Source organism: Seriola dumerili, unplaced genomic scaffold, assembly GCF_002260705.1.
Source record: "Seriola dumerili isolate Sdu_G_001 unplaced genomic scaffold, Sdu_1.0 BDQW01005447.1, whole genome shotgun sequence".
In the NCBI taxonomy this organism is placed as follows: Eukaryota; Metazoa; Chordata; class Actinopteri; order Carangiformes; family Carangidae; genus Seriola; species Seriola dumerili.
The window spans coordinates 1-15,048 of NW_019179702.1; the positions used below are offsets into that span (position 1 = coordinate 1).

General features: G+C 38.1%; 2 protein-coding genes across 2 annotated transcripts; both read right to left on the reverse strand.

The window, feature by feature from the left end:
- Positions 1 to 5,571: 5,571 nt before the first annotated feature.
- Positions 5,572 to 8,589, reverse strand: LOC111239865 (low affinity immunoglobulin gamma Fc region receptor II-like). The gene is made up of 5 exons (XM_022769784.1): positions 8,559 to 8,589; positions 8,332 to 8,379; positions 7,576 to 7,842; positions 6,447 to 6,692; positions 5,572 to 5,738 (listed from the first exon to the last, which is right to left on the reverse strand). Exons 1-5 carry the CDS (start codon positions 8,587 to 8,589, stop codon positions 5,572 to 5,574), a joined length of 759 nt encoding a protein of 252 aa, XP_022625505.1.
- A 3,907-nt stretch (positions 8,590 to 12,496) lies between these two features.
- On the reverse strand, positions 12,497 to 14,846 carry LOC111239866 (Fc receptor-like B). The gene is made up of 4 exons (XM_022769785.1): positions 14,816 to 14,846; positions 13,682 to 13,951; positions 12,887 to 13,132; positions 12,497 to 12,639 (listed from the first exon to the last, which is right to left on the reverse strand). Exons 1-4 carry the CDS (start codon positions 14,844 to 14,846, stop codon positions 12,497 to 12,499), a joined length of 690 nt encoding a protein of 229 aa, XP_022625506.1.
- Positions 14,847 to 15,048: the final 202 nt, after the last annotated feature.

Sequence of the window (15,048 nt, forward strand, 5' to 3'; positions counted from 1 at the left end):
CACTACTGCCGGAGGTGAGGAAATGGATAGAGAAGGAAGAGAAGAAACAGAAATCTTCATCAGTAAAAGACAAAAAAAAGAAAGAGCGTGACAATAAAATAGCGGACCTGCAGAGGACAAAGACAGAATATGAAGAATTGTTAAAGAACACAGACAAACTACTGGAGGCAACAGATGAAATGATTATGAAAATGACAGAAAAGAAGGGAAAACTAGAGAACGACAAAGTACAAATATATAAACACCTGAAAGAGACAGAGAAAAAGAGAGACGAGGTTCAGAAGAAACTTCAGTCAGAGACAGAAGAGAAAATAAATGATCCATAAATCAATGACCTTTAGTCAAAATCACAAAATGTGGTTTATTCAGTTCAGATCCCCAGTTTCATCAGTTGATCAATCTCTCTTAATTATTCCAAACTAGCTCTGTGACCTTTGTTTGACCTCAGTGTATATTCACCTAACACCCTCCAGGTCATGTGACTTTAGAAACACAAACATATGAGGAAAGGAGAATAAACTGAGTGGGTCGCTCCACTAATCCAGTTCTTCAGAGTCACTTCAGCAACACAAGTGTTCATGTACATTTTTTCAGATTGTTGGTGGTATATGATCTGCTGTAAATTCATGTTTCTTTAAAATGAGTTTAAAATAAATTTTACTCAGATTTTATTCTTTGCCCTGATTTATTGACTCGTCCAGTTTGTGTCAGATCAGAGTAAACAGCGCCCTCTGGTGGTGAGATCAGCTCAAAGCTCAAAAAGGGAGAAAGCTGCTGATCTGCAGCAAAATCAACAGATCATCAGTTTCCTCCCAACAGGAGTTAAATCAAGTCAAATCATAAACAAAATGGTGCAAATGAGACTTTATGCATCATTTTCAACAAGTCCAAAATTAATGCAAATATAATGCCACATACAAATATATGGCATTATATTCTGCATGTGATGGGAGTTTGAGCACAGGGACAGTTTCCTCTCTCTGCTTGAATGTCTCTGTCTATCTGTTATATCTCTAATTCATGTGATAGAAACACAATCTACGAACAATGTTTTAATGCATGTTCAGTAGTGAGGCATGAGTTTAATTTCTTGTATTAATGCTCAAGGTTTTGGAGTAAGATTTTCAACATATACAGCACATATGGGTATCATACTCAGATGTCCACATCCATGGACATTTGATGTATGTAACTACAGTGAACAGGCCCTGAAGTCATATTGCTGGTCTTCCTTTTAAAGCAAGATTCAACAGCATGATCAAAATCATGGGGATATTCTGATTTGGGGAGACTGATCACTGATTGAATGATGACAAATTTGATTAAATTAGTTGTTTATAAACATTATTTTTGATTATTTATGATGTTTACTCATAAAACTTTCTTTTAAATAACATTTTAATATTTTGTTTTTTACCCTCAGAACTCCAGGATGCTTTCCCTGAATGATGGACTCTCTCTTAAATCGAAGCTCAGCTCCTTCAGAGCTTTGGTTTATCACCTCACTGTGATTCTCCTACTGGCTGAGTCTTGTGGAGGTAACTTGCAAACTGAGGACAGGCCTTGACAGAAATTCTGATCACCAGTCAGTTGTGAATGCAGGATTGAAAATTAGCTCTGTGTCTTTCCAGGTGAGTTTCAGGTAGTTGGACCGTCTCAACCGATTGTAGCGTTAGTTGGTGATGACGTTATCTTGCCATGCCACGTGCAACCTGCAGCAGATGTTGTTTCCCAGAGTGTGGAGTGGGGGAGGCTTGACCTGGAGCCCAAATTTGTCCATGTGTGGCATCAAGGTCAAAACTTTATGGTTAACCAACACAGTTCTTACAAGGGACGGACTTCACTGTCTACCGAGAAACTGATGCAAGGAGACCTGTCACTGAAACTCTCTGCAGTGAAGCACTCTGATAATGGGAGATATAGATGCTACTTTCCCTCACAGGGTACATCATCTACAGTTGAACTTATCGCTGGTAAGTTGTCTTAAGTTTTTTGTGCGGATTTCATATTGCAGGTTTGATGTCCTGTTTAAAGCACCCATGTGTATAATGCTTTATGTTGAATGCCACGGTGTCATTTTTATTATTACCACCTGTTGCCAAATCAGAAGTGGTTGCTGGTTTCATACAAACAACCAACATCCTGAAAACTCGATCTGACCCCACTAGCAGGTGAACTCACAAGTTTGAGCTTGACAGTTCCCGCAACCCTCTTCCTGTGTTTACTATCCTGCTCCAGACAGTCTGACCAATCAGAGGAGCAAATGTGAATGTGGTTTGTAATGATGCATTTTGGTTCACTTATTTTTTCTCTGTGTGAAAGCAAACCGAACCTACAAGTTTATAAACTCATCAACTGAATTGGACCAGAGCAAACCAGCTTTAGGTGTGAAAACTCCCTTAATCTGTGCTAGACATCGCTGGTTCTTTGTAACAAAGACCTGACCCAGGACCCAAGTCTGCCTGGGTCCAAAATATTATTCAGCCTAATCAAATTTCAAAGGGACCTGTTGTATTGCTGCAGGTTTGATTACTTTTCAAAATATTTGTTGTAAATGTCTCTCCTTTTCTTTCATCAGGTTCTGTCTCCTCACTTGTCATACCTGGAATGAGCATAAACAGCAACACAGTGGTTTTAACATGTGATTCTGAAGGCTGGTATCCAGAGCCTGAGCTGTTGTGGCTGGACGGTGAAGGAAAGCTGCTCTCTGCTGGACCTACAGAGACAGTCAGAGGTCCTGATGACCTCTATACTGTCAGCAGCAGAGTGACTGTGGAGAAGAGACACAGCAACAGCTTCACCTGTAGAGTCCAACAGAAGATCATCAGCCAGACCAGAGAGACACAGATTCATGTTTCAGGTACAAAAATGGTTCACAACGATGATGCTCCCACTGTCAGTTTCAGACACATGGAAATGTCATTTTTGTTCTTTGTTTTATTCCAGATTGTTTCTCCATGACTCCATCTAGTTCTTCAGTTCGCATCACCATCAGCCTGGTTGCTTGCTTCATGTGTTTTCTGACAGTTGCCCTTGTTGCGTGGAAAAACAACAGTAAGTCGCAAATTCATTGTTAGTAACCCTGTTACTTTGATGGTTATTGTGATGTGATATTATGAACCTAAAGCTCACTATTAATAATAAAAAATATGTGGAGTTGATTGCTCCTGTCAGGTTGGGGGTTAGTTACTGCCCCGAATTCGAGTATCTCTGGGTGTTGTTCAGTAGTGAGAGTAAGATGGAGCAGGGGATTGACGGGCAGATTGGTGCAGCTTCAGCAGTAAATCTGACATTGTAGTTTGCAGATACAAGCGACTGAAATGAGTTTCTTGTGGAGAATGCTCGGAGTAAAGCTGGCGCTCTTTTACGTTGAAAGGAGCTAGTTGAGTGGCTGGATGGACAATATATTTCTTTTTGCAGTATCTTAATTGTAACATATTTATGTTGTGATTTAATGAAATAGTTTGTTTTGATATCTTTTCCATCAAAAGCCAACACCACATGAGCACAACAGATGTGAGCTTCATCTAAACTCACTTTTATTCTCCTGTGTTCACACAGAAACCAAGATGCAGGAAGAAAGTAAGATGAGCAACAACAAAGAACGTCAGCTTCTGATGGATGAACAAAGATCCAGAGAGCATCTCATGACAGAACATGAGAAAATGAAGTACTGGGACACGGCAAAGGCAAGAGCTGATGAGGAGCTTCAGAGGAAGGAGGAAGAACTGCAACATGTGGAAGGGGTGATTTCAACACTGACAGGACAGAAGACGGATCTGAAAAAGCAGAGAGAGAAAGTCACCTCACTACTGCCGGAGGTGAAGAAATGGATAGAGAAGGAAGAGAAGAAACAGAAATCAAAATTAGCCACAGACAAAAAAGAGTGTGACAATAAAATAGCGGAGCTAAAGAGAACAAAAAAGGAACATGAAGAACTGTTAGTGAACACAGACAAACTACTGGAGGCAACAGATGAAATGATTATGAAAATGACAGAAAAGAAGGGAAAACTAGAGATGGACAAAGTACAAATAATTAAACACCTGAAAGAGACAGAGAAAAAGAGAGACGAGGTTCAGAAGAAACTTCAGTCAGAGACAGAAGAGAAAACAAATTATCTATAAATCAATGATCTTTAGTCAAAAATCACAAAATGTGGTTTATTCAGTTCAGATCCCCAGTTTCATCAGTTGATCAATCTCTCTTAAATATTCCCAACTAGCTCTGTGACCTTTGTTTGACCTCAGTGTATAATCAGCTAACACCCTCCAGGTCATGTGACTTTAGAAACACAAACATATGAGGAAAGGAGAATAAGCTGAGTGGGTCGATCCACTAATCCAGTTCTTCAGAGTCTCTTCAGCAACACAAGTGTTCATGTACATTTTTCAGATTGTTGCCTGTTCTGTGATGTGGTATATGATCTGCTGTAAATTCATGTTTCTTTAAAATGAGTTTAAAATAAATTTTACTCAGATTTTATTCTTTGCCCTGATTTATTGATTCGTCCAGTTTGTGTCAGATCAGAGTAAACGGCGCCACCTGGTGGTGAGATCAGCTTTAACAGAGTCAAATAAATGAGACTAAAGTAAAGAGTAAATGACACTTTTGTTTAGACATATAAAGAAATAGCTTCATTGTATACAAACTCTACCAATTCGACTTCTGAGGATCTGTATTTCTCATGCTGTAAATTACAGTGTATAATATACAAAATTAGTTCATATGTTAATCAAAGGAGCTCAAGGTGTCGTGAAATGAAGGCAAATTCATCCACAAACAAGAAAACTGCGACCGTATACACTTGACTGGAGTCTCTCCAGCTGTGCCTTAATAAACCATCATCATCAAAGTCATTATTATCTTTAGCTCACGTGACTTTTATTAACTTCCACAGAGAAATTTCAAATCACAAATTATTCTTCACTCATTCAAACCTACATAATCCTATTCCAGCCTAATATTTAATCTCCTGTGGCCACATTGTGGTTTAACTGTTCATTCAAAGGTAAAAGACTCGATCAGTCATAAAACCAGGATGGAAAACATAAAAGAAACGATGGTCTACAACAGTTTATAGACAATGACGAGTTGTGACCTAATTTATTCCCCAGTTTAGACCCAGCTCTGTCGTCTTACTGTGAGAGTCTGATGCTGCTTTGAAGCCTGTCAAAACGCCCCTCTATATGATATGTGTGTATATATAGTTTCTCGTGTGGTTTTCTGTTGGATGCTCAAGTTATCAGCTGCATCTGTAGCATCTGGAGTGAACCAAGATATGAGATACAATGTTTTTAAAATACGGCTGTCCAGCACCTACGTGGTTTGTATTTCACTTCAACCTCAACAGCCAGTATGAGAATAAACTTGCAGGGGGGAGTAAGTGTAACAGCTGCTGTAGCTCTTTTACGTGATCTGCCACTGTGTTTGTGGTTTTCACAAGAGCCACAGTCGCATGTGTTTAGAAGACTCTCAGCAGATGGGGTTGATATATATAAACCAGAACACCTTAAAAACCAAAATAATGTTTCTGCCATCCAACATCCTCCTTGTTTTGGCCGGTGGCCTTTACATGTGAGAGTGTGTCACTTTGAGTTTCCCACAGTGAAGACGTCCCACCAGCAGCAGCAGCAGAGCCACCATTAAAACAGTGAAACCAGTCCTCAAGACGAGGTAGATGTGACAGGAGCAGTCTGAGGAAGGAGTGGTCTGAGGACGAGTCTCTGTGTGGACTGCTGCAAAGACAAGAGAGACATGTGCTGTGACATCATGAAACACTGGTAAATTATCATATATAGCATTCATACATTCTAGTGAATGATAAACAAGATCAATGTCCATGTTGTCTCAAGAGGAAGTTCCAGTTTGTTGCAGAAAAATTGTCAAGACACTTAAAAGAAAAGTACATTTTAAAATATTGAATTAAAACTGTAATAAAAAAGAAAACAGTCCATCAGCACCCAACAAACAACGTCATCAATACGGTAAAAGCATTTCACAGCATTAATACATTTACCAGAAACAAAGCAACTGAGGAAGAAGGAGTACATCTTAACGTTTGAAGGAGCAGATATTTTGAGAAATAGATTTATAGACTTTCTTGCTGAGAGTAACATGATCAGGTTGAAGTCTGCCTAGCAACAACTCTAAAGCTCACTATTTTAAACAACACATCTAGTTTGTTTAGACTTTACAAAAAAAGTGTAAAACAAGTTGTGGTTTTTACACTTCAGTTTGTGAACAGTCTTAATATCTCATATTTATATACAGTGCAGAACATTATTTATTATAGTTTGTATGTAATTGTGTCATGTTGAGCTACTGCATGTCTTCCCTGCAGGCACGCAGCCGGCCAACGTTCAACGTCTGCTAAACGTCACGCTTGTCTATCTATCTATCTATCTATCTATCTGTCTATCTATCTATCTATCTGTCTCTCTCACCTGTGACAGCCAGCCGGCTCTCTGGTGATTCTCCAAGTTGAGTGATGCTGCACCTGTAGAGCCCTTCGTTAGATTTAGAAACACTGTGGATGGTCATCTCTCCAAAGGAGCCAGTGCCGATGAGGATGTCATCCTGAAAGAAATCAGCTATGTGGGCACAGGAGGTCTTCTTAGTTCTGCAGCGCAGAGTGACTGATTCTCCCTCCACCACAGGAAGGACAGGACTCTCCAGGATCACAGAACCAGCTGATCAGGACGAGTCATGTCAATCAGGAGTTAAATGTACATCAGCTGTTCAGTCATTTGGAGGAGAAAAAAGACTAGAAGTGGAAACATGTAGTGGGGAATGAACTTGGCATATACATATAGCTTTTAGTTAATTAAGTCAAGCAACAAAACATGAGGTAAATGCTTTATACCTTTATTTATTTTCTTTAATTAGATCTAAATCTAATTTACTTTTATTCCTTTTTAGGTCTTGAATGGAGAAATTAGAATATTTATCAGGTACATGTTTTAAAATTCAAAAGTGGAGCACCCCTGGGTTCAATGGTCCAGTAAGACCAGTTTTATATGTATTGAACGGTTATGTGAATGATATTCATATGTACAGTGTCTCAGTATCAGTATCTTTTCACTAAATTTCCCTCAATTAAAATGCTGGAAAAAAAGTTGCATGCAGGTCATATCTTAGTGTGACTGCCTGATTTTTGCCTGAATTTTGACAATTAAACTCAAATATAATAAAGACAGGTTTGCAGTGTAAAAATATAACATATACCAGATTATATAATGTGCAAGATTAGATGTATTATTAAAGTTTGATGTCGTATGCAGAGGTTTTCTAACAGGTATTAACCAGAAGGTGCCAGAAGGTGTTTGTTGAAAGATATAATATGAAATTGTATAATGTTTATAAGCTTCATATTTAAGATTTTTATTTTATGTTTATTTACTGATTTCTTACCTTGTTGGTATCGTTAAAGTATCTTTGTTTTTGTTCTCATTTTGTGGAAAGCACTGTAACATCGCCTATGAGAGGAGCTATTGCATACATACTAACTTCATTGTGATTATTATAATATCTTTTTCCAAATAATAAAGTAATAAAACCGAAAAGTAAACATACTAGTGATGGTGATGTTGACAGCGTTGCTTCTCTCTCCGTCTCCAGTCTCACACCAGTATTCTCCACTGTCTGTTGGATAAACAGGTTTGAGGGAACAGACGGATGCTGCTTTTGCCGGCCAGTTACTGACACAGGTGCTGACTTCTCCCTTGATCTTCCTCATCACTTTCCATCCAGTCGTGGTGGCAGCACTCTCGCAGTTAAAAGAGACAGAGCTGTAGTCAAAGAGCTGCAGTCTGGTTGGAATGATCCGAGCCAAAGCTGCATCTGCAACGGAGAGATCGCGAAATGGTTGACTTCCACGAATGGTTAAATATTATCTCATATACCTTAGATAATATAGTACTATTATAATAATAATAATGTTAATTTGTATAGTACTTTCCACACACAAACCTATATCGTAAAGACACTGGCATAAAGTCAGAGAATAAAACATATTTTCTCTTCCATACAGGCTTGAGAGAGAGAATGTTAAATACAACTATAAATAGCTTGAGCTCAGGAGGAGCCGAATGTATACACAACTATGTCATCTGCATAAAAAATTTAATATAAGGATATACTATATATACAGTCTGTATTTGAAGATTTATGTAGAACACAACAACGCAAAGATAATTATGGAGTATGAAGCTTTTGGTAATTGAGAACCAGGGATGGAAGTTAAAACGTGTAAAATCTATGTTACATTAAGTAAAAATGTTAATAGTTTAGGCATCATCATAGAGAAATTATCTCCTAACTGCAACTTACCGTCATCCTCAGCAAGACCATGGTGAGCGTTTGCAACCAGCATGATCACTGGGGAGACAAAGCAAGACCTGATAGTCAACACAAAACTATGATAAAGAAATGAGCTTTTCTTTCTTTAATCCTATGTTGATTAAAAGATCTCATCAGCAACTGAAAGACTAAAGAAATCCTGTCTGCGAGTTTAATGATAGGCCTGCATGGCAGATGAAGACAGACTCAGTACTCACACAGTCTGATGCAGAGAGCTGTGACCTCCATGTTGTCTTGCCGCTGACTGTCTGAGCATCGGACTGAATGAGAGCAAAATGTGATGTAGGTGAGGATGTAGGTCTTCCTCTTCCTGTGCAGCGATCCAGCCACAGCAGTTTATAACAGTATAAACGTATTCAAGCTTCAGCTGCTCTGCTGGATAAAAATATTCTGATTCACAGAGTCAAATGTGTTTCTGAGTGCAAAGTAGAAAAACTTGAACAACAACAAATGTAATCTAATAAAAAAAAAATTAAGGTTAATTATTTATCTATATTTAATCTTATATGTTTGAAAGGGGTGAACCATAGATTTTACATTTCAAGTTGAATTCACTTATTATTTAGCTTGTGAAAACAGACAGTTAGTGTAATCTGTGGCTCTGGAGCAGATTTGTCAAGTCTGGAAAATTAAGGGCCATGGTTTTGGAATGATGTATTCAACTTTCATAGCAATGGTCAGCTGTCCACATAATTTTGGTTATATGTTGTAGTTGTGGAAATCAAGTACAGATTTGAAAAAAATGATTTGTGGAAAGATTAAGCCAACACGGAAGTGTCAAAACCTGCAGTTCCTCCAATGGCCACCTGAGGCTTGCCTCCAAAAACGCACCAACAGCACAAACAGGAGAGGTCACATTCAGTGACCAGCCAACTGTGACAGCACCTACCTGTCACTTAAAGAGGCCACGCCCTCAATTATGCATACATTTAAGCCTGAATAAAATTGAAACGGGTGACTTATATAAAACTTCACCCCCCCTACAGTTGTCATGAAGGAGGGAATTAGCTATAGAGACCAAAACAGACATGAAGATGGTGGTGTCCATATACTTTTGTCCACCCTTTCCTTCTCTTTCTCTTCTCTCCTCCACATGAAAGTATAAAAGTAGTCCTATTCTGCCCTCTGCTGTAAGGCAGCCACTTATTACACATCTCCAACATTCCCTTCTTCCATATTGCAGAGACATTAAAGTGATAAACTGTTATCGGCCAAAGCCTTTGATGAAAGGGAAAGAAACTTTGAATGTGCTGATGTCGAAGCATATCTGTCTCAGTCTCAGACTAAATCACTTCGATGGAGGGACTAACTGACAGTGTGTAAAATCCCTACATAAGTTTGACTTTCTATGCACATTTTATTGTCTTACATAATAAGTACTCAAACACTTTTTACTTTCTGTTTCAGTTGAAACTACAGTGTCGAACAGGCCCATTTAAAGTCATCTCGAGTCTCAGATTAAACATATGGGACAAGACGTGCACACACTGTATCTGTCTGCAGCAGATGTTTAGAACACCACCTGGCGTATAGCACTTACTAAATGGTGCACTGCAACAATTTGCAGCATCGTATATGACGTTTTTCAAGGCGCTTAGGGTCATTGGGTTTACCATAGAGGTGTAAATGGCCGAATAGCTGCTTTATGACTCTTCTAAATGTTTTTGGTTCATTCCCGTAAATAACTGTACATGTGAATTGGTGGCAAACATGAATATTTGCTGTTGTATAACTCTACTGATCTCTTGCGTGTTTTATCATTTCAGTTGAATGCCACCCAGTCACTTTTGGTGCAGTTGTCAGCATCATCGTGGTTACTGTCCTCATGTTGATGAGAGGTACCAGTACATGTCTTTAATTAAAAACATGACGTCATTTCATCTTTGGCTGCAGTTTGGAAAACTCATGTTTGTAAAAGGGTTAATGTGTAAATTGTGGGTGTATTTCATGGGAAAAGTGATTTGTTTAACCAAGAAATTTCATTATACAAGTTAAAATATTAGTATTTAAGTTGAAATGTAGTACGCTGTTGACCCTTGAGGTATGACGTTTATGGTGGAAACAAAATTCAATTTAGTTTCATCAGTTTTTCAGAAGTATATTCGTGTTACAAACAGCTGATATCCACGTTTCTAATGAAACATTTTGTGATGTAAAATATTGTTTTTTATAAAAAGATATATTTTTAATTTTTCACACTTTTCTGTTCTGCCTCTTCTTTGTGTGTTGTTCACTTCCACACTTTCTCTTAACAAAATGCAGCATAAACAAAACAAGTTTAAACTGAATTCAAGCCGGTTTCCTGTTTTTCTGTTAACACAGATGCAAAGTTTCACCAGGAGGAAAGAGAGAGAGTGCGGCTTCTGGCAGAGAGGAGGAAAATGGAGGATTGGGAGGAGGAAAAGACAAAACTTGACAAAGAGTTAAAGAAGAGAGAGGAACAGCAGAGACACTTGGAACAGCTGGTTGAAACAGTGAATGAAATGAAGAAGGAAATGCAGAAAGTCAGTGAGCAAGTAAGACGTCAAAAAGATGAGATGCAAAGAGATATTTCATGATGATATGAATTGATTATTCTTGTATTTTCTATAATGACTGTCCTGATTGATGTTGCCTTTTTTGTGTACTGTAATACTGTCACTGTTTAACTTTGAATTTGTGATGCAGTTCACAGCATCTTACTGCATTGTTATCAAATTGATTGATTAATTCAAAACCATGATGAATTACAGTAAATCTAAGAAATTAAAAATGTCAAAAATACACAACTTCAAACTTTTTGAGGAATTAATACTGGGTAGTTCCTCCCTTTGATTGGATAATTGCATGAGTAAACAGGTGTTCTTAAAGTCCTCGGTGAGTGTAAATTTGGGGTGGAATGGTTAAAAAAATTCATGGTTTGGATCATATCGTGGTTTTGGGGCATTGTTAATTTCCACAAAACATGTGTTGCACAATGTTTGTACAGAGGTGCTGTTTTATCCACCACTCTTTTTCCGGTCATTGTGATTGGTAACTCTAAATCCATAATGCTCCAAAACAGCAGAACAAAATGATGCCGGTGGATCCTCTTACTGTACTTTGTCTTTATCTTGATCAGCGAACCAAACAAATCTGATTTTTGTACTTGAACTGCTTCACCCTTGTGTATATCCATGTTTTATAAAAAAAAATTCTGGCATTATATGTTATTTTTTATATATATATATGTATTTCTTAGACATTATTTTATAAATGTTGCCTACTTAAAATGCACTTTCTTTTTTGTGTGTGACGGTCTGATATTTGTCTTTATTTCATGTGTTTAGTGTCACAAAGATTCATGATCAATGTCCAGAATCAGACCTAAATAAACTAACAAATAAAAGTGTATTTTTAGCAGCCTAGTTATTTGATCTCATAATGCACTTTGTCCTGATAAGTTGGGGTTCAGATGTACAAGTTATTTAAGATATCAAAGATTCAGCAGCTTCTCAAAACCAAACTACGTGACTTCAGATACCTGTGAGTGAGAACACACCCACTGCTTCTATTCACAGAGCTGCAGAGACGTTGTGGTTATTCTGCTCAGGCTTTATCAGGGTTAAACACTCACATTATAGAAAAGTGGGGTGGTTTAAAAACACTACAAATGTCACTGAGACTTCTGACAAAAGTTATTTTATTCAACTGAATTAAAAACACAGAAAGAAAAAAGACAAAAAGAAAACAAAGATGAAGTCAGTTGCACTTGACTGTAAAGATGACATGTTGCATGGTTTACTCATTAATTTGTCTGGTCAGGTTATCACAGCTTCTCTTCTGTCCAGATTCGTCAGCTGTAGAAATGCAAATAAATAAAAAAAACTTGATGAATAATAATCAATAATACAAATTTGAAAAAGCTTTAAAATTGCATGCATAATTTTCTTAACAGTTTTCTCTTTTTTGCAAAAATACAATTTCATTGATAAAGTAAAGGCTCTCTATGTTGAATTATATTTATTATATATTATAAAACAACAACTAAAAAGGTATTTCTTGCTTTGACCTCACAAATACCATGATTTTAATTATCGTGAAGTTAAAGAATAAATGAAAGGGTGACTGGAAATTAGACAAATGGTTGGTGATAGTATATATATAAATTTTCTTTTTACACCTGTTTCCCACAGTGACGTTTTCTCAACACCAGCAGCAGCAGAGCCGTCCATAAAGCGCTGCCAACCATCCTTATGAGGAGGTAGAGGAGAACAGGAAGTTGATCGGAGCAAATGTGGATAGTCTCTCTGTGATACTCTGGAATGACAACGCTAATGTCAGAACACACAACTATTTAGTGAATAAAACATACAAATTATTATATTTTTGTTATACCTTACTATTTAAATTGTTCATGTTTTGGGGCTGTGGCCAACAGCAGTGGACAAAAGCCGAGTACTGTTGACCACAGCTAATTAGATAAGCTAGCTAGCCACCATTAGCAGCTCAGCAAGCATGTAAATCTTGATATAAATAATGGTAAAGAGTTGTAATACAATCTCGCCTCTGACAGTCAGCCAGCTCTCTGCTGATTCTCCAGCTCCAGAGACGCTGCACTTGTAGAGTCCTTCATCAGACCTGGAGAAACTGGAGATGGTCATGTTGTCAACTGAGACGCGCTTGATGAGGCAGCCATTTTTATAGAAGGAAGACGAGAGGTTGGTTGAATCTGACTTGTGTCTGCAGCGTAGAGTCACAGCATCTCCCTCCATCACAGGAAGGACAGGACTCTCCAGTATCACAGACCCAGCTGCAAAACATATAGTATTATAATTATTGTGAATGACGTGACTCTTATAGATTTGTGACCATATACAACTGAAAATTGGTGGTGACCCACTGAAGAGAAAGTCTGAGGTCACTTGAATGCAAGTTCATGGAAAGTATTGCCAGACTTTACAAACTGAACAATCCCCATATTGGTGGCTTGTCTGCTTTCATGTTATTGGGCGAGTCATTAAAAGTAAGTTCATTGGCCTTTAACATTGGACTTTGGTTGGAGTGAGACGTCCATGTTCGTTTGTTGTTCAGTCAATCCATTATTATAGAGAAGCTCCAAGAGAGATTTAATTAAAAACACAAAAGCAGGAAAACAGTCGCCCACTGAGGAGCCTGCATTTTCTCCTCAATCACTTACACTGGAGGCGCATTACTGGATGTTTTAATGGCAGGTATGAACAGATGAAGCAAGCTAAAGTTACCCTTCTGGAGGTCTTACTAGCTCATAATACACTCTTTAAACTATATTAATAATTAATACAAATGTGCGTGTGAAAGAAAACAGTTTGGGTAAAATTACCTGTAACAGTGATGTTGACGGTGTTGCTTTTCTTCCCGTCTCCTGTCTCACACCAGTACTCTCCACTGTCTTCTTTGTAAACATTTCTGATGATGCAGAGGGATCCGTCCGAGCTTCGCCATTTAGTAGTACCACATGTGGCGTTTTTACTTTGGGTCTTACTCATCACTCTCCCCCCGACTTCCCCATCAAACCCCTCACAGTGAAATGAGATGGGCTGGTATTCAAAGTGCTGAAGGCTGTTGGGAACGACGCGAGGAAAAGATGCATCTGACGCCAACAAGAGGGACGGAAAAAGACGTCAAAAAGAGTTCATCAAATCCAGACAGAATAAGGCTTGAGAAAAGCAGATGGATGGAAAACTTCCTAAACACAGAATTCAAACTGCTTACACTGATATACAAGCACCATATTTAAGCAAAGGAAGCCAAAGCGCTTCAGTGCATATGTCAAAATACCTTTCCTCTCTTCCTGGTATCCTCTCTAGACCTTCAGTAACAGGTATTTTGTATCTAAACAACATTTAATTCTGGCTCATGTCTTTAATCGAGGTAGTGAATCATGCAAAAGGAGTGAAGGTTAAAGGTAAATCTGGTTATTTACCAGCTTTTGAAGCACAATAATTGTCCTGAACTTGCGTCAGCAGCAGCAACCACAGACTCCTCACTGTGGAGAGACAAAGGAAGAGAGTTATATATTTGACATGTATATAAATGCACATCTGCTAGTTAAAAACAAAAACATTTCAGCAGCAGCTAATTACATTCATGCCAAACAAACTGATTACATCATAATATTAATGGATTATATCTGTTGATGTAACACTAACAGTACAATTTTAATCTTAAGTATTTAACAAGTCACTGACCAGCGTAAATGTAAAGGAGTTAAAAGTATAATAAACTAGTACAAGTGTAAAGTAGCATGAATGTTTTGTCAGAAACACATCATCAGATCTTTTCCAGGCTTACATTTTGTAAATGCAAATGTAATGTAACTAATATCTCCTGGAAACTTCGACAGCGACTCGTCACAGTTAATTTACAGGTTAATAATGTTCTGTACTACTGCGGCTCTAGATGCTCCAACCCTCCCAGGACACCATCATGTGAAACAGACTGACTCAATACTCACACAGTTTGATGTGGAGAGCAGTGACCTCCATGACGTCTGGCCGCTGACTGTCTGAGACTAAAATAAAGCTCACATTTAGCGTAGATGAGAAACTTCACTTCCTGTGTAGCGTACTTCTGCAGTGTAGAGGCGTCAGTATGCTACTCCTGAGATGGTGACATGTATAGGAACACTGTGCTGATTTCTGATCAGACAGCTCTGGTAAGCTCCTCACACTTTTTATTTCAGTTACA

Excerpts from the sequence above, each read along its gene's own strand:
- LOC111239865 (XM_022769784.1), bottom strand. The coding sequence starts at position 8,589 with ATGGAGGTCACAGCTCTCTGCATCAGACTGT. Across the intron at positions 7,843-8,331 it reads TGGTCTTGCTGAGGATGACG|ATGCAGCTTTGGCTCGGATC; the intron begins GTAAGTTGCAGT and ends TCTCCGTTGCAG. Across the intron at positions 6,693-7,575 it reads TGTCAACATCACCATCACTA|CTGGTTCTGTGATCCTGGAG; the intron begins GTATGTTTACTT and ends CGTCCTGATCAG.
- LOC111239866 (XM_022769785.1), bottom strand. The coding sequence starts at position 14,846 with ATGGAGGTCACTGCTCTCCACATCAAACTGT. Across the intron at positions 13,952-14,815 it reads TGCTCTCCACATCAAACTGT|ATGCATCTTTTCCTCGCGTC; the intron begins GTGAGTATTGAG and ends TGTTGGCGTCAG. Across the intron at positions 13,133-13,681 it reads CGTCAACATCACTGTTACAG|CTGGGTCTGTGATACTGGAG; the intron begins GTAATTTTACCC and ends TATGTTTTGCAG.